General features: G+C 41.4%; 1 protein-coding gene across 4 annotated transcripts in view; it reads right to left on the bottom strand.

The window, feature by feature from the left end:
- The window catches only part of GABRG1 (gamma-aminobutyric acid type A receptor subunit gamma1), a 69159-nt gene extending 55799 nt beyond the window's left edge, over positions 1–13360 (bottom strand). For 2 of the 4 annotated variants that reach the window (XM_033059672.1, XM_033059675.1), the window contains exon 1: positions 11876–12062. In XM_033059672.1, the coding sequence (XP_032915563.1) occupies positions 11876–11967 (92 nt within the window). In that variant the 5' untranslated portion in view covers positions 11968–12062. Of the gene's footprint in view, positions 1–11875; positions 12191–13145 lie in introns of those variants that run through there. The other 2 variants (XM_033059674.2, XM_033059673.1) reach the window with 2 other exon arrangements.
- Between the last annotated feature and the right edge of the window lie 8880 nt (positions 13361–22240).

Genomic DNA, 22240 nt, shown 5'->3' with positions numbered 1-22240 from the left:
CTCACCTGAACTAGCCAAATTCCACACATGAAAAAAAGACCTAAAGCTCTATTGACATGCTAAACATGGTCACAAACACACCTAAGTCCAGAGTCAGACATTTGTACAGAGGCTGGTGATGATTCTAGCTCAGAAGATAAAAATGCAAGTGCTTAGTCATGTGTCATGTGAATGACCAAGGCATAGGACCAGGTGCAGATGAAAATCTGAAGCAGGATGATAAGCTTAAGAAATGCCTGAGACAGACAAAAATTCCTTAAATACAGAGAAAAACGTGGAAGGAATGAGTAATACTCTCATGTCAGCAATTTAAATTACATATTTGCATATGTTCTTGAATCTTCGTAAGATAAAACATGGATATCAGATAGACTTGTAGTATCCTCAGAAGCTGAGAAATTACTGGGACTCCTTCATGTGTGCAAATACTACTCTCAAATGGCAAAAATAAGTAGGACCACATAGTTATGACTGCTGACTAGAACTCAATTCCATTTTTTTTTTTTTTTTACAAAAGACTTCCTTGAAAGCTCACTATCATTGCAAGCTGTCAGAAGTGAATGGTTTAAACATCTCTCAAGACTTATCTTCTTCTCTCAAGACTGACTTCATAGTCACCAGTTCTGCTACAATTCTATGGACGAGAACTCTTTTGCATTTCATCATCAGTGTCTTCACTGATATGCTTTATGTGCCGCAGAAAATTTTGGGGAAAATAAATGTAACTGCAAGCAAAAAAGTACAGCTACTGAAAATGTCTCCAAAAAGCATTACTTACTCCTCTTAATTCTGTGGGATATAGAGCCACTGATGTTGAAGTCCTTTCTCTTTATCCTTCCTAAACTGGTTTAGACATTCTCTTGAAAAAAATCTCATTTTCCCCCATCCGTTCCATCTCCAATGTTTTCATCAATTTCCCATCCTTTCTGCCTTGCCAGACCGGGCATATTCTTTTGTGTGTCAAAATGTATTTCTCTCCCCCACTGAAGTATGTTTTACCTATTCCCTATATCTTTTTTACAGTACACCTACCACATACTGTTAGGTTGACTTTTCTTCTGAGCATACATAGTGCCTCGTGCTCTTTGTCTTATTTCATATTTGGTTGTTTATAATTTCCTACCTTGCTTCTTCTTTCCATTCTTTTTCCTTAGTGTTTAATGAAAGGATTAATTTGGACATTAATTATCAGGAAAAATGTGGAAAAAATATTAGGAATTCCTACACAGAAACATTTGAACACTAGATTAGAAGTATCAGCTACCTAGTGCAGATCACTTGGTATTCAATAGGCTTTGTTTTAAAAAAATAAGCAATCATAGCAATAACATAATTAAAACATGTACCTGTGGTGTTCACTCCCTGTAAAAAAAAGTGTTGCCTATGTGTCTGAGTGTTCAGACAATTAACCTTGTGATAACTTAATATATATCACAAGCATCAAGGGATTAAGATCTTTTGAATCATTACATCTTTAAAGCACATCTCTGAAAAATATGAAGCGTTTTCTCCAATACACAATAACTTCAGTCCAACTAACTTTAATCCCAGCAATACCTTCACTTAAAATATTATCACATTTCTCCTAAAATCTTCAACATCTTTGTGAAACTTATATACTAAAAGCTAATCCAAAAATACTGAACAATAAAACCAGACTTAACTCTGAGTACTTAGTAAAGGTACAATCTGACTGCAAAGAATATTTACAGAAATGTGGATTTTTAACAAGAAGAACAGATACTATTAAAGCCATCATCCAGGAGAACAATTTTGTTCTGAGATCCACACAAATTGTTCTTCTCCAACTCAATTTTCACATAATGCTGCATACTGTTAGAAATTACACTGGTCAAATGCTATTAATTCAAATGGATTTTACAGATCTCACAAAATTATCATAAAGACTCAAAGCATCTCAGATATACTTTATCCATCAGTCTTCTCACAAAATAATACAAAGTTTATCTTCTCTCCTTGAAAGTTCATCCAAAAACTGATATGGTCAGACCAGATAACTGCTGCCTCTACTCCTATCAAGCTGCAATCTAGAAATCAATTGACAATTTTTCTAGCCAAGTACAGGTAATTCTCTGCACCACTTCAGAGTTGCTGGATTCTCAAACATATTCAGCTTGATTAGTATAGCAATCCTACTTTGACCATGTCTTTACCTCCATACGTGATAACAAAAATATTCAGTTTTTTTAGTCCTGAGGCAGAAAACTACCTGTTTCTACAACCCCCTTTTCTGTGCTACACAATAGAGAGCAAGCACTTTGCACAAGTAACAAAACAAAACAAAAAATACAAGCTGACTACTTCAATTTTCCAGAGAAATTATTACTTTTCACATAAAATTTAGAAGGCATCTTGAGAAGTTTACTTCTAGTTCAAAGAAGGGTTGATACTGAATTTAGCCCAGGGTGCCTGCCTAATCCAGCTGGTGCATACAATTCCATGGAAAGACATCCCAAAACTTCTCTGGACATCTTGTTCTGCTGTTTAATTATCCTCCTAGCATTTTTTTTTCTTTATATCTGGTTGAGATGCATTCATCACCATTATTTCTCATTCTCTTACCACGCACCACTAGGAAGTGCCTACCTTTATTTTCTGGATCATCTCCCTGTAAATGTTGGGGACTGATGCTGAATCCACACAAAGTCATCTTTTCTCCAGTCAGATCAGCTTTGCCTCTTAGGACAGGCGCTGCTGCTTGACCAGCTTGGTAGCCTTCTCCTGGGCTCCCTCCAGTTTAAACCCCAAACTGGATGCAGCACCTATGTGCAATTTCACAGGTGCTGAGCAGAGGGAGAGAGTCACTTTCCTGAATGTGTACCTGATCCCACAGCTCAGGAGGCTGCCATGCTCTCCAGCAGCAATTCCAGGTCCTTTTGGAAGAGCTGCTCCCCAGCCAGCTAGCTCCAGAGCTGCTGAGGGGGATTTTCCATTCTGGTGCAGGACTTTAGCACTCTCTTGATGACTTTTATAAGGCTCCTGCCAACCCATTACCCCAGGCTCTCCTGCTCTCTCAGAACAGCAGTCCTGTCTGAAAACATATGAACTTGATAAAAAAGTAATATTTCAAGATGGAAAAAATTGTCTTCAAGAAACATTACAGTAGTTTCACGAATACAAGCCGCACGGATTATAAGCCGCACCCCCGGTGCCTCGACAATGTTGCTGTCTTTGTCAATAGATAAGCCGCACCCCGAATATTAGCCGCACTTTCATTCGTCGCGAGAATCCGTGCGCAGCTTTCACAAATTGGCCAATTAGTAACAGGATCGCGGCATAGCGGGCTTTACTGGCTTGGGGCGGGGCCAGGCAGGCTCGGCCCGCTCATGGTTGCCGACGGGGCCGGGTGGCCCAGCTCAGCGCCACGGCTCGGCGGGGCTGGCCGGGTGGTGCTGCCGCCGCCGCCGGGCTCGCTGGCCCCCCTCTCCCGTCAGCACCGCCCCGCTGCCGCGTTCGCTCGCCCTGCGCAGCGCCTCGCGAGCGCCGCGCCCGCCCCGCGCCGCGCCCGCCCCGCTTTCGCGAGCGGCGCTTTCGCGAGCGCCGCTTTCGCTCGCCCCGCCGGCAGGGCTGCCGCCGCCGCCACCAGGCTCGCCGGCCGCCCCCTCCCGTCTGCACCACCGCCGCGTTTCCTCGCCCTGGCCGGCACTGCAGGCCCCCGCACCGCCGGGCTCCCCCACGCTGCTGGCCCCGATTCTGCTGGGCTTCCCCCGCTGCCAGGCAGCCCCACCCGCCGGCCTTCCTGCTTCTGCCATGCTCCCCTGCACTGCTAGCCCCAGTTCTCCCGGGCTCCCCCGCCCTGCTGGTTCAGGCTCTGCCGCCCGCCCCCCACACTGCTGGCCCTGCCTCTGCCAGGCTTTCCCACCTCTGCCGGGGCCGGCCGGGCTCCAGCTTGGCTTGGGGCTGCCGCGGGCTCTCACTTCCGTGTTGGCAGCTTTTAGAATTTTGTTAATAGATTAGCCGCCCCGGAATATTAGCCGCACTTCCGGGTTTCCACCAAAATTTTGGTCAAATTGGTGCGGCTTGTATTCGTGAAATTACTGTATGCTAAAATCTTTATTCCTGATGCTCTGATCAGTTCTTGCTCTACCCCAGACAAAGGATACACTTTTCACTTCTCTCTCCTTGCAGCAATTGTTTCATCTTCTGATTACAAACTTGCAGAACATGTTCTATGATGTGTTTTCACAGAATCGTGGAACCATTTAGTTTGGAAAAGACCCCTGAGATCATCAAGTCTGACCTTTGACAGATCACCACCTTGTCAACTAGACCATAGCACCAAGTGCCACAGAGTTGTTTCTTGAACACCTCCAGGGATGGTGACTCCACCACCTCCCAGCTCAGCCCCTTCCAATGCTTAACAACCCTTTCTGGGAACAAATTCATCCTGATGTCCAACCTGAACCTCCCCTGGCACAATGTGAGGCCACTTCCTCTTGGCCTGTCTCTAGTTGCCTGAGAGAAGAGGCTGAGCCCCACCTTTAGAATCTCCTTTCAGGCAGTTATAGAGAGTGATAAGGGTCCCCCTAAGCCTCCTTTTCTCCAGGATAAATGCCCCAGCTCCTTCAGCTGCTCCTCATAGGACTTAACCTCTAGACCTTTCACCAGTTCCATTGCCCTTCTTTGGACACACTCCAACACCTAAATGTTTTGTTTGAAATGAGGGGCCCAGAACTGAACACAGGACTTGAGGTGCAATCTTATTTTCTCAGTTGCTAAGTTTTATCTTCTTTGTGGGTTTTGACCATACCATGCAATGAAATAATTAAAATTTAAACAGCCGTAGTCCACTGTTCACATAGACAAAGCACCAGGGAACAAATGAAGACTTGAACAGAAGGTAAGAGGATAACCAAAGCAAATTATAGAACTTAAGAAGATATAACTGAAGAGGGACAACAGGTAGTAAATAAAGGTCAAAGTATTCCCAAACTGCTAAGGAAGGACATAGTGTTGGTAACTCCTCTGGGTATGTGAAACATGTACTAATCATGGCAGCACCAGATCTCCTGGGAGTTTCAGACTGATCATCACACAAAGACACAGAGACAGACACACATAAATCCATGTGCCACACATCAGCACACTATTCACACACTATCTACACTTAACTGATGAAAGGCTAATCGCCATCAAGTTAAAAATTAACAGATACACTGTTGATGGGCTAAGAGTTTTGATCAATGATACACTTTCCATAGTGGAATTAGACTTAAACTAAACCTTTGATAAATGAATGCTGAGATAACCTCAATAAAAAGCAGTTAACCTAATTAAATGCTATCCCACACTAACTACAAAATTCACCAAATTGCAAAGTCAATTTTTCTACCTTAAAATATCATCAGCATCCCAAAGGATATATCAAATTAGCAATCCTTTATAAGGCATTTTCAGTCATTTAAGTTGAATGTACATATTTCAATATATCCATTTGAACATTTATTCTAACACAATTCATCATCTATTTCCTGCAAAATCTTCAGGTGACAAGAAATCTACCACAACCCACAAAACCAAACTTCTTTGAAACAGTTCCAGATTCTGGTACACATGTGAGCAGGTATCATCCTCCTCCCACAAGAGCCAAAGAAATATGCATGGACTGAAACAGCAGCAGAACCAGAGATTTGCATTGAATTGCTCACTGTAATAGCTGCATATAAGTAAATCTGCCTTGAAATCACAGAAAAAGAAACATACAACTACAATAACTAGGCAACGACAGCATGTTCCCAATAGAAATACAATGAATAGGTTCTACAGAAATTTTAGTGTAAAATTAGGCAATTATGGACTAATCCAAAGGTCAATTAAGTTAATGAATTACATAGAAAGGTGAATATACTCTGAATTACATAGAAAGGTGAATATACTCTGTAAGAACTAATGGAAATACCTAAACCATGTAATCAAAAGCTTGCTGTCTGTCTCTATTCACAAATTTATGTCTTTTTGATGTAACTTATTGTGTATTACATGAAACACATATCTTTAAAACAGGAGAATTACACCTTTTGTTAGATGGTGAATAAAATATATGGTAGTCAGAGTTGTCCCCTGCTGGTCACAACCCACAGGCTATCAGCTGGATGGCCCTCACTGGCAAAGCAAGAACCTAAGGTACAGGTTACAGGTCCATAGGTCACCCTCAGCAGGTCTGGCATAACCCACTATACATCCAATAGCTATATGGTGATAATATAAAGAGCTGTCCTCCAGAGAAAACATTGAGGGCACTTTATTTTAGAAAATATTTACATAATTTATTCTTTCATGCAAATTTAACATTGGACAATGAAACAAAAAATTTGCATGACTTACATTGATGGTGTACCACCTAAATGGACAGTTGATGCTACAATTTTTTACCAGTAGAAATTCTATCCAGTCGAACTTTATTCAGAAAGAAAAATTGGGCAATAATACCATATTAATAATAATAATAATACTTAACACCTCATGGTACACTGCCTTAGACAAGAAGAAAACCATATTAAAAGGAAAGGACTAACAATCTATTTGAGACATCAAATAATTTAATCCAAAGGAGATGTATCTCCTTCTACCTCTTATTTCTCCTATCCACTATGTTTGTCTTCCTGAAAACAAAGAAAAGATGCAGCATATAAATTTAGAAACACAGAATTATCCATTCACTCCTTACCAGACACTAATATAGTGACACATAAAAGGATTTGGCAACCAAGGCAGAAAGCAAAAAGAACATGAGTTACACCTTATCAGAGCTAATCCTGTGAGAGAGTATCTGAGAGGTATGAAGTAGTAGTGAAGCAATATTCTATGTGTATCTCTTCTTCAGACAAAAAATTGAAAGGACTATAAAGTGGTTAAGCATATAATTAAATATTTTCTGAAGAAATGTAGGTATCTCAGTTTACTTATGTGAGAGGAAAATGTAAGTGGCTGTCAAGTTGTCTCTCAAAACTACATATACCAGGGATGTGCTTTGAAGATTAGTTCACATGACTGTAGAATGGGTAAATCCAATTCAGGGGAAATTTTCACACCACATGGAGTGTCTCCAATTGTGACACATTTGTACAGAACTTTCATTTTGGACTAGATCATTCATCCTGCAACAACTGCTTGGAATTTAACCACACCAGAGCTTCCTGTCACCCAGAGGTGAGGAGGTTTCTACAACATGTTATGAAAGACAGCTGGAAAGAGAATGGCGCCAGGATGTTTTCTGACCAAAATGTTAATTCCTTTAAGAATTTTCAGGATTCACTTGAGATGCTCTGAGTTCTTGTCAGGGCAAAGCTTGGCAGAGACAATTAGAACAAGGAAGAGCTTTGATGACTGGCTGGTTTTGGTTTTCTTGTTGAAGAGCAGATGGATGCAGACCACACTGCTCCTGAAGAGTAGCTGCAGCCATTGCTCTATACCTTGAGGCTGCCCTGCAGAACCAGAAGTATTAAAACAGACCTGGATTTCCCCACAAAGAGATGGACATGGGAATCCAGTGGCTGAGTCAGGTGCAACAGGTTATACTGGGAACGGAAGATCCACTGGCTGTAAGCCAGAGAAACCTCAGACTAGAAATACTGTATAAGATTGCATCAGATTCCTCCTCATCAAATCTTTATGCAGGGACTTAGTTAAACTGAAGGAGGAACCTGATAGAGAAGCCAGGGCAAATTCTCCAGTTTTGTTTAGCCTGTTACATATTCTTATATATGATCAGATTATCAAACAGACTCTACTGACTGGAAAATCCCCAATTAAAGAATATTTTAGAAAATATTTATTTCTTTCATATCCATATCACTTAAATTGCCCTCTTCTTTGTTCTGATGAACTTCTGATGATCTTCCTAGTCTCTCTAGTTACTTCTATTAGTTCAGTGTTGCTCCATGATTCACCAAATTAGGTTTATATATATATATATATATATATATATATATATATATATATAAAATCAATTTTTACATAGACCTGTAGGCCACCAAACTCACCACACTATTTTCAGTCTTTAAAAATGTTTGCACATGTAACAATGCAAAATCAGACTTCTCTGTCATCTTTCAATTAATTCAATTGCATCTGAATTACTCTGTACAAAATATTACTATTCAGAGAAATTGTTAAGAAATAAAAGTTAGTGTCATTGTCATCTACCAGCATTTTAAAAGTTCCTGTCAGTGTGTTACAGTCATTTATAATTAGTACTTGTCTCTGCTGCTCTTTACCAAGTAAGTTATGATATCGTTATTTTACTCGTACACGTGATCAATTTAGGATGCAGGGCAAGAAAGAGTTACGAAAGTAATTTTAAAAGTGCTACTCTGTTCTATCATAAGTGGTACTACAAAAATGGGGTTTGAGATGATCACTTTTGGTTTTCTGTGAATTCAACACACTACTCTTTTAGTTTATATATATGATAGCCCAAACCAAAGCAACTCACTTTCAAACAATGCATATACCCAGTCCATTTAAGTGGTCCTACCTACACGGGGTCCTGTTTGACAAAGATTAATACAATTCTTCTAGAGCTTCAAAGAAAAAACACTATTCCCCTGATCCTCTTGTAATCTACCCCGTAGACAGAATTATGTGCTCAGAAAAAGAAGTTGAACAAGGTCAACAAGTGCCCACATCTAACCTTTTTGATCCAGCTCAAAAAGGTTTGAATTTGTAGCAAAGATGCTTTTTTTAAAACATCGGGTATATTTAATAGAAAGAAAGTTAAAAGTAAATGAAAAACTGTTCCAATTTGCTGAGAGCCTTTTTTTTCTTTAACAGATCAACAATTTGAAGGTTTCCTTGAAACCACTGCAAGAAGATTATGTGCAAAGAATATAAGTATTGCTCAATATTTATGACTCTTTAAACTTTATACTAACAAGGGAAAATATTAACAAACTTTCATTAAAATAAACTGCATTTTAAAGCACTGGGACTGCTGAACAACAAGTTCTTTGTTGTCACATCATGAACAAAGCACATAAGAGTGAGGATGATAATGAATAAACATCACAGATGTTCAAATGAAACAGTAAGTCATTATTATCAAGCACTGGGAAACCAACATTGTTATGACAGGCTTAACTCTGATCCAGGAATTCATATGAGAAGAAAATGTAGGCTGTATTATATATTTTCCTAACAGATACTTTGAAAAGAAAATATTAGTTGGCATTTGTACCTGCTGAGAGTTGCATTTCAATAGAGCATTTATAATTGCTTTTAAATCATCGGATTACAAAATGTAAGGGAAGATACGGCCAAAATTAAGTTAAGCTTACAATATACTTTCAGGCATGCTGAGCAGCACATACCATTTAAAGAAGTATAATTAGAAGAAATGTTACAGTTATGGTGCACCTGTATGGTTGGAACTAAGAAAACAACATTAATTATATTGTCAGTTCTTATGCTCTGCCTATCAATTATCTGTTTATTTGAATTTGACAAGAATAACGGGTTTGCCGAACATTTAGGGCTGCAGTGACTGCTGGGTAAGTGCTCTTTCCCTGCACACATCCTGTAGAAAGGCTCACAGCCCAATTTCTGCTACAGAAGAGATATCTGCTATTGACAAAAGTAGTCCTTCAAAACACTGACCCATGAAATTAAATCAAGCGCATTGGCCATTGTGATCTGTTAGTGCTGAAGGTGAAAAACTGAGAGTAAACAACTGTTTTATGGCAAAGAGTTCCCACACTTTGGTGTGGGAAGTTTGGTGTAATGTTTCGGAACAGCTTTAGGGGCAGTATCTTCAAAGAATAAAATTTGGTTCAGCTCAACTTTCAGTGCCCTTGCTTAGGCTTCAGCTCCATTTATTCCAGCTGAAGCAACTTTCCTCATACTCAGGACAAAGTACTTTGTGTATACATGCATACTAAAAACGATGCAATTTGTATCCTTTTAAAAGTATGTGTTGAAAAGTCATATCTTGGCTCGTGCAAGATAGTTTTAGAAAAATTTACAGAGTTGGTCTATTCTTGAGAAAAAGCATTACTCCTGAGTTTTAGTTTGATCTTCAAGGAAAATCTTGGGCTGAAACTATAGAGAGGCATCCAAAGAAGCGGAAAAATAGTATTTCCATCCTACTTTGTGGCAGACTGTTAAAGAGTACCAGAGGTCCTGAGCTCCCCACAAACACCCGTGAATTGCAATGCACTACATACCAAAGAATCATGATCTGCAACATATGTCCATTTGAGGTCACTTAAAAAAAAAAAAGGAAGGGGAGGGGGGAATCTTTCAAATACCATTTTTTCATGTAGCCTTTTAAAAAACTCAAGGCTGAAAATAGTTGATTCAGATACATGGATATTCATACCAAAGGTTCCCTTTTATCTGAGATGTCCTGGAACACAGAACAAAACAATGCATGTAAGTTACCTCTTTTTCTCACTTCTTATCAACTTATAAATCGAAATATTAATGAGATGCATACATAATAACATACACCTAGTTTTATAATCCCAACCACAGTCTGACAAGCAAAGTAAAATAAATTATTTTTTTTGGCTAGTCCTCCTGCTTTGTAACTAAGTCTTTGAACTGATAAATTAGCATGCATATTCTTTTCTCTCAAACCACTTGATAATTTCTTACACACCTGAGGTACACTATGATCATTAAGAAACATTCAGAAGATGCACAGCTGCACTGGTATTGTTTTCATCAATGCCTTTGAAAAATATTTCCATAATTTATCAAGGTTTTAAAAGACACAGGTTAAGAAAAGAATAATCAGTGGTGTTTCTACTAGGATAACACAGCAGCCTTCTGAACATGAGAGATGTGATGAGATCAACATACCTCACACAGACTGATAAATCGTCATTCAGTGTGGGGAAGGGGTCTAGAGTATGACAGACTTTAAAAAGAGATTTTTTGTATTTATTTTCTTTTTTTTTTTCTTTGCCAGCGGTACACTACACATTTTTATATCCTCCAGAATGATAACTTTGTCTTTCATTTAAAAGAAATACACACTGAGCAACAGTCAAATACCCTTTATTTATACCTAAAGTGCTGCTTTGTGATTTTTATGAGTATAACCTGTGGAATGGCTCACATTAGCTCCGCATTATTAATGGAGTTGAATTGTTACATTGCTTTTCGTTGTTACGGGTACTAATAACACACGTACACATCTGTACCAAACTGTTGTTTCTTCAGAGGTCTCCAGCTCAATTTTCGAACTCTCCCTTAAAACGCACGTTTTTTCCAACTTCTGGGACTTGAGCCGCTACCCTGCTCCATTACACGCGTGAGCTCGATACCCTGCGGCGCGCTGCAGGGCAGGACCCCGCGCAGGTCCCGCTGCAGGGATGCATGGATGGATGGATGGATGGATGGATGGATGGATGGATGGATGGATGGATGGATGGATGGATGGATGGATGGATGGATGGATGGATGGATGGGTGCCCGCACCAGTAGCTGCGGGAGCGGCCGCGCCAGCCGCACATCGCCGGCGGGAACGGGCGGCACCGCGCGGGGAGCTCGGTGCCCCGGGCCGCTCTCTCAGGGGGGGCTGTTCCAACACCGAGCCGAGCCCGGACGCGCCAGCCCAGCGAACAAGTGGGATGCGGCTGAAGTTTAACTTTGCCGGTGCCGGCTCCCCCCGCAGTCGCCCGCGGGAGCCACAGCAGCAGCACCGGCACCTTTTTTGGTTGAAGTTTGGCGGCGCAACACGCCGCTTCTCCCGCCTCTGCCTCTGCCTCTGCCTCTGCCTCTGCCTCTGCCTCTGCCTCTGCCTCTGCCTCTGCCTCTGCTCCTGCCCCAGCCCTGCCCCAGCCCTGCCCCAGCGTGGGGCGCTCCGCAGGTGCGATGCCGGCGGGGCAGGTGCGGTGCCCGCCGTACTCACCCGCTCCCCAGCCGCACGGTCAGCAGCAGCAGCAGCAGCCGGGCCCCGCGGCGGCGGATCCAGCGGGGCGCGGGGCCCCCCCACGCATCCATGAGCGTGCAGGCGCTCTCCCTTGCCCGAGTTTTCTCCGGAGAGGCTGGGAAATAGCGACCCTACCAATCCCACCACCCGCCGGCACAAGGCAGGGAGAGGGAGGGGAGGGGAAAGGGGGAAAAAAATAAAATAAAACACCCAAACAGGTAGAAAACCACTCTGCAAGGACCGAGCAACTCGCCCAATAGGCTCATCAGGTTGCTTCATAAATTATCCTAAAAACTGCTCGACGAATCAATCCCTAGCAGAGGTGGAGCCTCCTTTACTAGAAGGGAAACATGCCTGGGAGAAAGAATGGCATTGATTTGGTATTTTCCTCCAAAGAGGGAAATGAAATGGACCATATATATATATATATATATATATGTATGTATGTATGTATGTATGTATACATATATACATTTAAATATAGATAGGATAAATGTTAAAAGAAATGTTAAATACACGTTTAAAGCTATACATATACATTTAAATATTTGTATTTTTGGAGCTGTTCAGAGGGCGACTCTCCGAAAGGCAGCCGGTCCACCCTGTCAAGCGGAGAGCCGCAGTCAGGAGCAAAGCACCCGTGGATGCGCACGAACACCCGCGGGCACCGCGCGTCTCCACGATTGAGATTTTGAGGGGGGCGGCCCTGGCCGCGGGGAAGGGGATCCGCCATCCGCAAGTTCGTCCCCAGGAGCCGGAGCACAGCCCCCCAGCCGCAGTCCCCAGAGCCGTGCTGGAGGCGCAGGGGTAGCCCCGGGCGGCGCAGGCTCGGCGGCTGCGGGTGGCTCTGCGGAGCGCCGGGGGGGACGGGCGGCAGAGGCGCCGTGCTGCGCTGGGAATGCGCCAGGGCATGCAAAAAAAGGGTATGGGGGTTTTATTTCTTTTTTCCTTCTTGTCTCCTCTCGGCTGCCCCCTCCTCCTGGTCGCTCTCAGGAGAAGGAGGCGGGAAAGTAGCCAGACATGCCCCCAGCAGCCCCGCACATGCACACCCCGCACCCGAGGCAGGAAAAGCACCGCGGCCGCGGCGAACACCAGAGGTTCCGCGCTCGCAGCCTGCGAGCGGCCGTGGGGGCGGGTGGGCACGTCCCGGAGGGACCAGTGTAAGTCTTCTCTCGGCTTCAGGCTGTCACCAACCCACATCCCTGGCCCCGGCGATACCCTTGTTCGCAGCTCTCTATAGGGCACTTACGGAGTAACCTGTACACCGAGTTCTCGGTGGAAGTAGCAAACCGTTTTACAGTCATCATCATCATCATCCTTCGAGTCAAGTTGTCACTGTACAGAAATGCAAATAATCCCCCATCCAGCGGTTATTCCGATGAAAGGCAGCGTTTTGTCTTCTTTACACATCATCATCTGGTTATTATTTTATATATACAGCTTACTGCTTTAATGGTTAAAGAAACTCACCATGCTTCAGAGAGCTGCAGTACATTAAATGAAAATTCAACGACTTGAAAATTAATAGCCAGTCCTGGGGGTACTGGCAGACGGTAAAGGCACATATTATTGCATGACCTGAGGTCTCTTTACTGGTGGATTAACACAGCAGGCAGCATCCTAGCATGATGGTAAAGGCATGAGCTCAGAGGAGAGCATATGCATTTATTACAGAGTGAGTGCAGAAGCAGCTCCTCTGTTGCAGCTGGTGGCACTAGCTCCAAGAAGCAGGATTGCTGTCCCCCTCAGCAAGACGATGACCACAGCCTACCCCCAAGTCCCTTTCTCTCTGGGAAGTCCTTCTGCCCTGAAAATGGCCATGGTCCTCAGGTTTATTATAAATTGATCTGTCAAATTGACTGCATTTTAACAAATAAACAATGAATGCTTATGTCTTTGCAATCTGATGTTTACAGATTCATTAATGCTCTTTACCAGACTATAAAATTCCACCCTGAACTAAAAGATATGCAATTAAAGTGACTACTGCAAAAATTTGACATAAGAAGCTTAAACATACGTACATGATTCCAAGACATCTTCACTCTACATGAGCAGTTTGGAGCATCTATTTAAAAACTTAATTTCATCCCTGTGTAGATCCAGAAACTTGCTAGGAGTGAAAGAGGTGGAAAATTACAGCTAAAATAACATGTAGCATGAATGGTGAGAAAATGGAATTTTTCATTTGATTTCAGGGTTGAGAACACTAAGGCACATAGAAGTACTATTAAAAAAATCAAACAGGGAACAGAAAACAACAGAAAAATCTTTCATCATTAGAAGAAAACATGAAATGAAAAATGAAAACTGAGAAAAAAAAAGAAAAGCTGGAGAAATCACCTAGTTGGGTGTCAAAAGGAGATATTGACACAGAACAATACACTAAAAGATAGTGAGTTAGTTACTAAGGCCTGAAGATATTTCTTATCTAATCCTGTCACTTCCTACCTGCTAGGCATCATTTCAGAAACATCAAATTGACCAAAGTTAAGCAAAACTGTAGGATTCACATCACTACTATTACTAAGGAGCAGCAAACCAGAATGGCTTCTGCAAAGGAAAACCATGTCTGTCTTCTTCAGTCATATTTAATGAGTCTATCAATAGAAGAACAGAGATTCATAACTCACTGTCTTCCAAAACCATTTCAAGTCTATCAGGAATTTGTTAAAGAAGCTGCACAGTTCTGGAGTCAGTAGGAAAGTAAGGCCATCTTTCAGAAACTGCTGTCAGCAATTAGCTTTCTATGTTAAAAAGTTGAGTTCTTACAAATCTGCTCTTGAGATTATGGCATTTAACAGATTACTCACAGTAGTAATGGTTTCAAAGAGAAGAAATACAAAAATTTGCAGATGAAAGTTTCAGATTGGTGAAGTCTATAGAAAAAAAAGTGAATATATTGTTAAATCATCACAGTGTAAAATATCAGTTATAGAATCAGAAGTGAATAACATGCTGACAAATGGAAAAAGAAAAATAATTAACGGGTTGAATTTATTAAGGATTGTAAGCACCTTGATGTAAAATCACATCTCAGTTGTAAGCTCTGCTGCTTCCTAGTAGTGGAAAATCCAGAGAAGATATGCATTCAGACTTACAGTAATTTCACGACTATAAGGCGCACCCTTTTGACTAAAATTCTCCCCCGAACCCAGAAGTGCACCTTATAGTCCGGTGCGCCTTATATAATGTACAAAGTTGCGAAATTCGCCAACCCAGAAGTGCGAGCCCACAACAGTCCTGAGCTGAGCAGAGCCCGCCTGGCAGCAGCATCACAGCAGCGCCAGCACAGGGGGAAAGCTGGCGGTGGCGGCGCAGCCCAGGCAGCAGTGGCACAGTGTGAACCTGCCGGCATTGGGGCTGTGCCGGTGCGGGGGAAAAGCCCGGGGGTGCGCGGGGCTCCCGGAGCTGCACAGGGCTGCCGGAATGCTGGGGCAGTGTGGGGTGGGAGGGAGCGGGCTACCGCAGAAGCCGCGAGCCCCAGTCGCTCCGAGCTGCACCCGCTCCGAGCCGCTCCAAGCCATCTCCGCTCCATGCCGCCACGAGCCACACCCATTCCGTGCTGCCGCCAGCCCCGGCCACTCCAAGCCGCCCCAAACTGCCGCCGCTCTGAGCCCCGCCTCAGCTGCCAGCACCGGGAGCCGGCAGGAGTGCCGGGCCCTGCACACAGGGAGGGCACTTGGGACTGCGTTTAAAGGTTACACCAATCTGTGAAAAATGTTTGCAAATTGAGCACCTGCCAGTAAACTCCACGATCGCGGGATTCTGTTACTAATTCGTTACTTTGTTGCTCACGGTACGGATCTTCGCGGCAAAAAAAATGTCCACCTCATAGTCCGGGGCACCTTATATAATGTACAAAGTTGCGAAATTTGCCAACTCCCAGAGGTGGGCCTTATAGTCCGGTGCGCCTTATGGTCGTGAAATTACTGTAACTGAAATTTCTCCAGGACTGTAGAGGAATACCCATACAAACAAGAAGAGCACTAATTTGAGCAGCTCAGCACCCTGCCCAAGCTCACTGGGAAACTTTCTCTAGTCTTCAGATTTAAGGAGTGCAAAATAGGATAATCCAATGTAAAAGACATCCAAAACACAGCCGCACTAGATTACCAGTTCCCTAATTTCTTAAAAGTATTAATTGTTGATTTTGTTTCATTAGTAATACACCTAGTCTCATGCACTCTACAAGGAGCAAAAGCATTTAGCACAAGCTCTTGATTTCCAGTCCGGAAGCCACCTATTCCACCATAAGGTGCCTAAAATCTGTGATTTATCGAAAAGGAAATGAGAAAGAATTTTCATATGTAAAGCTGAAGTCTAATAGAAGGAAGAGGAAAAAACCTACCACATCGATATATAAACAGCAAATGTCACTGTATTTTTCACCTGGGAGTCTTCACACTTAGTATTGAAGAGCATTTTGATTCTTCATAATTAAATTGCTCAGGACCACAAAGGAACTTAAAAACACTCATATGTAATTTTACATAGCTGACATCCCACATCTGCTGTATTTCTCTTGGATATAGCTACTTCTCTGACAGGAACACATGAGAATTTATGCCAGATTTGTATGCCTGCATACTATCTTGAGTGCATAAGGGCTTTGAAAACCTAGAGTTAGTGGATGGCCCATCTTCATTCAGTGTGCTTGAGGGAAGTCAATTACTCTCATGTGGTTATGTAAGGAGCACTTACCCTACTGAGAGCAAAGTTATCCAGTGTGTGGAGATGGAAGAACAAATTATTATGGTGTCCTCTCCTCCACCAAAAAAAAAGCATGTAGAACACCAAGAGCTCAAAAGGGTAGGTTTACATAACAATATTTGACAAAATTGCATATGTAGACCTTAACTGTGTATTCACAAAACAAATCCCTGTGTGCCCTTCAAACCTCAGATTTATAGAATCAGAGAATACTTAAGTTGGAAGAGACCTTTGAAGGTAATCTAGTCCAATCTCCCTGTCATGGGCAGGGACAATTTCAAAGAGTACACACATGTCATTTGTGTGCTTCTATTTGAGTAAGCACAAACATAATAACAGAGTCACACGTATTATATTAAAAACCTGCAACCCAAATGAAAACAGTTCCATTCTTCTTAAGAACATTTAGAAAATGTGGATTAAATATGCATCATCATGGTTAGTCCTTCCTGAATGTTTACTCTAATATAAATTTTAAAAGCTATCTTGAACAGCATAGTAGCCTAGTGCTACAATAAATTTAAAATATATCTCAAAAATAAATAAAACTAATGTAAACATTTTGGTACTGGCCTTTTTAAAAGGAGCCTTTAAACTTGAAGGTGGTGAATATTCACTGGAGGAGAACAGAAAGATGCAGAAATGTAACTTCAGTACAGCTTTTATATTGTGAATCGAACCACAAAATAATTGCTTTCAGTGAAACCGTCAACATCTTAATAGAAAATAAATTATAAAATTCTCACTTTTCATAACTAAATACTACTTTAATTAGGATTTCATCTGCGATACATTGATTTAACTGCTCACTCACATTACTCATTAAAATGATTACCAACACACACACACACACACACACACACACACACACACACACACACATCTTCAGCTGCACTTAAAAATTAAGCAAGGGAAGTAATCTCAAGTAGAGAAAAAACTGATGAAGAATGAAGACTGCACCTATCTTTGCATCCAGGGGAAGGGAATGTGTTACAGCATATAAGACAATATTCCTTTACATTTAGCATGGTACACTCCCTCTCCATTTAAGTTAGGATGACATGAAAAACAAATTGAAGTATAGACAGATCTATGGTGAGTAGGTTGAAGTGCTTCAGTACAGAAAGATAACTTCAAACCACAAACATTCCCTTGGCCTATTACTATTGTCATTACCTTTCACTAGACCTTCAAGTATTTTCAACATGAGCCAGCGAACAGCAAATACATACATTTTGATCTTTCCTGTTTCACAAGGCATAAGTCCACAATCCGGAAGTATTCTTCACCCTTAGAGCACAATTTTACCTTTGCGTCTCCCTCATCTATCAATTTCCCAGTAAACAGAGACTAGGAACCTGGATTTCTCAGGATTTACCATCTGTCACAACACATCCTCGAAGGCAGAGGTTCCCTTAGATAGGGAATATGGTGACAGGGGGAAGAGGGGTACTTCCAAGTGTGAGGCAAGGAGTCTTACAGGGGACACCAAAGTGCACTCTAGTTCATTAAGGAAGTTAAATCCAGATTGGATAACCCCAAGTCATGTGCAGGAGGTGAGGACTATTCAAACTCTTCTCCAGTCTGTGCTGTGTTTTCCCTGCCAAGGAAGTGACATAGTTCAACCCAGTGGACCCCAGTGGCACAAATGTAATGGAGTACTTGATTTACATTGGCACTTCAATGCAAATGAGTGAGCCATGAGGTACATGAACATGATTGCAGCATATTCCTGGATGTGCTTATCAGGATTGCTGGAATACACTATGCTTTAGTACTAATGGGTCTTCCATCTATGGAATTAGGTTGGTGCTACCCTAAAGCAAATCCCCTCCAAACCACTCTTACTATGGGTGCTGGGTTCTCATTACCAAAGGATTGTCTCTGAAAATCTGTTTCTATTTCACTCCAGTATTTGCCAATGTAGCCAAAGCCACTGTGAATTATTAGAGGACAAGAACCCTGGTATGAATCATGGCAAAACAGCGTGCCAATGCATGTTCACCCACACTTTGAAATCCCATAGTAAAGAAATATTTTCTTTTTTGCTGATTCCTCTTGTCTCCAGCTAGGATGAAAATTCCTTTCAAGTGGTTAAGAATAAGAATAATTTCACAGCTTATAGGATGCTCTTGGGAGAATACTATTTGATTATCTGTCTGATCTTATTTTGTTAGAGGCTAACCAGGGCAGCTGTTCTACCTGACTACCATGAGCACTTACTGTTCCAGTCAGATCAGGAGGACAAAGACATGTGAAAATGAAAAATAATGGGGCAGGCAAAGACTGTGGTCTGTACTTCTTCCAGTTTCAAAAGGATTCAGTTGATACTTGGCTCAGCCTTTGTTGAAAGTTGAAAGTGGCTTTTCAGTATACCCTATCCTGGGCAATCCTCCTTAGAGTATAAGTTTTTAATCTGCAAAGCGCAAGAGATAAAAAAAGTCTCTTCAGAAAACTGGTCTGTCTGATAATTGAAAAACATTTTCTCCAGAATGACAATTTAAACTCTTGGTAACGGTATCCCAGAGCAAATCTAAAGGAAGGGTGAAATAATTCTATCCAGAACATTAACTCTGTCTGCAATATATTATGGCACTTGCTGAACTTCCAAAATTGCTATTAATTGACCTCTAGGTCTCTCAATTGTGACAAAAGTCTCAGATATTTAGAGATTGCTTTTTGGTATATTAGATTGTATTTTGCTTCCTTTTACATTTTCTAAAGTTGCACGAAATTTATCCTTTTGCATCTCTACTTTTCGTAAGATTCCTTTTCCATCTTCCAATTATTGGTTACTATACTACATATGGAACAAATGTTTAATAACCCAATTATATCCTGTGTTTACTAGATAAATAAGCAGAGATCTGGCTGAGCTTCACATTATTTTAATCGTTATTGAATATTCAATACAAAATCAGATAGAACTGTCCTACAATATACCTTGGTGTAAACTCAGCTGTCATATCAATAGATTTGTTTGCATTTTTTGCAGTGGGTTAGAAAACATCATGTAAAAACAGCATTGCTCCCTAGTTTAACTATTGAGAGAAAAGTAGTCTGACAGGTTCTCACTAGATAGTGTAAGGTAAATACCACTGATCATAAAAAAAATTTGTGAATATTTTCAAACATGAACATTTAACAGCATTGGGATAGCATGGAGTTAAAGAATATGTGTATATTCCACTGGGTCATAATACAAGTCTGCCAATATTTAAAATACATATTTCTTGGTGTGTTTTCAAAACTACTTCATTGCATTATCAGTATGAAAGTGCTTTGATTTTTATATTTTTTAAACATATCCCAGAGAAGAATAATTTTTTCTCTCAAACAATACCAGAAAATAGGACTAGAAGACCCTTAGTCTTAGGTCTGTTGCTCCTAGACAAGCTCTTTTTTCTGTGGTTGTCTTTAATTACCGACTTGCATATTCTAGCATTTCCATATGATGAAAATTCATCACTCTAGCATGACAAAAAAATGTTGTTGTGCAGAGATAATTCTAGTGAATAACAGAGAAATCAACTATTCTTGAAAGTGGAAAAATTCTCCAATGGTTTATCATATGCTCTCAACAAGGCCATTATCATTTATGATTATCAATATCAATTCACTCTCTTGATTGGAGACTGATGAAACAGCTGCTTTGGTTTGCATCATTGATGACTATTCTTAAGAATGATCCTTCTCTGGATTAAATCAACTATTCTTCTGAAAGTAACTTCTAAAATAATATCACTGACAAGATTGGTGATACTTATATTTTCTTCTGCTTCAGCTGTGTTGCAAATGATACTCTGTATGTCAGAGCCTTTGATTTCCCTAGTAGCTGTTAAAAGCATTGAATGCTTTTGTGAAGCTTCACCTCAGTGATCACACTGTATTAGCCATGTAAAGCAGCTTTACTTAGTCTGATAAAAATCATTATAATTTAGTCTGATTTAATAAAATAAAATTTAATTTAATTTTCTCATCTATTTAGTTTCATATCTCCTTTACATTAAAATATTTCTTCTAAACTACTAATCTTTTTCTTTTCTGTTAAATTCTCATTAGCTCCTGGAAAAACGTTGATCACCAGAGAATTACCTTTACTTTTTAGGAAGCATTGCAAAGGCTGCAGTATGTTAATGGCTGCCAGTCTCAGTGTGCCACAGGCTTATGACAGGTGTTGAGAAGAAAACCTACATTTGTGCAGTTTTGCAGTGTCCCAGAGCTCAGTAATTTCCATGATCTCTCTTCCATATATCTTTATCACGGCATATAGTTTTGGGCACCACAATGTAAAAAAGACATAAAGGCATTAGAGAGTATAAAACATGGCCATGAGAATGATGAAGGGTCTGGAGGGGAAGCTCTGTGAGGAGGGGCTGAGGTCACTTGCTCTGTTCAGTGTGGAGGAGAGGAGACTGAGGGGAGACCTCATTGCAGTCACAGCTTCCTCACAAGGGGAAGAGGAGGGGCAGGCACTGATCTCCTCTCTGGTGCCCAGTTACAGAACAGGAGGGAATGGCCTGAAGCAGGGGAGAACTACCTTACATAACAAGAAAGGGTTCTTCACCCAGAGGGTAATTGGGCACTAGAACAGGCTCCCCAGGGAAGCGGTCACAGCATCAAGCCTGACAGAGTTCAAGAAGTGTTTGGGCAATGCTCTCAGACACATGGTGTGACTCTTGGGGATGCCCTCTGTGGGTGCCTTCCAACTCATAATATTCTATGACAGCTCCTACTTCCTTCCAGGTCAATACTGGAATGTGGATGCCTATTTCCAGCAGAATTTGCAGCTCTTCCTGCATCACACTGCTTCTGCTATGAAAAGATTCTTTGCAGAGGCCTATACCCTTACTTCCATTTCTCCAACTTGAATCTTTTTCACCCCAGCCATTTTTCAAAGTAGCCACTGTAGTGTCAGACACTTTGTATGGTTTCTTAAACTACCTCATTAAATTTCTGAGCTAGTTGCACAAAGTCCACTTAGTCAAAAGCGTAGGGTTTGGAAGGAAAATCTTATGAAAAGACAAAAAAAGAAAGAAGATATGAAGTCATTCTTTGGTGTTGTCATTCTGCAGAACCTGTGTCCATCATGAACCTTGCTTGGTTTTTCTCATATTACAGATTGATTCCAGTAGAATGCTGCATTATCATCTGATAAAGTCCTACCTCCAGGTTTTGACATTTGTAGCCTGGTTGTGACACTGCCTGAAGTCCCGCTGTGCTCTCTTGGGAAATCATGGCAAGAATGGGAGGTTTTTCTTTTTCTCATCTTTGTTATAGCTCCACATGCTGGGTTTATAACAAAGTAGGATTTGTCCCTTGTAATAAATGATTGTTGCTTAGGAATGGTATTTGTCAATTCAACATTCTCACTAAATCCACATACTGCTTCCCTTCCCACCCCCTTCATGAGCTGAGATAAGAACAATTTACTGGAAACAGCAATGTGATGAGAAAGCAAACAGTAACAGCAACAATAACAATAACAAAAGGTATAAGACAAATAAACAATTTGCATGCAAAGCTCCCAACAATAAACAAACGCCAGATCACTCCATCCTCCAAACTGTTTACTCAAATTGGAGGATCCCCTTCTCCTGGGAAGAGTCCCTTTCTCCTGGGACAACAAGG

The sequence above is a fragment of the Catharus ustulatus genome, chromosome 5 (assembly GCF_009819885.2).
Source record: "Catharus ustulatus isolate bCatUst1 chromosome 5, bCatUst1.pri.v2, whole genome shotgun sequence".
Classification (NCBI taxonomy): domain Eukaryota; kingdom Metazoa; phylum Chordata; class Aves; order Passeriformes; family Turdidae; genus Catharus; species Catharus ustulatus.
This window is presented reverse-complemented; position numbering and strand designations above follow the sequence as displayed.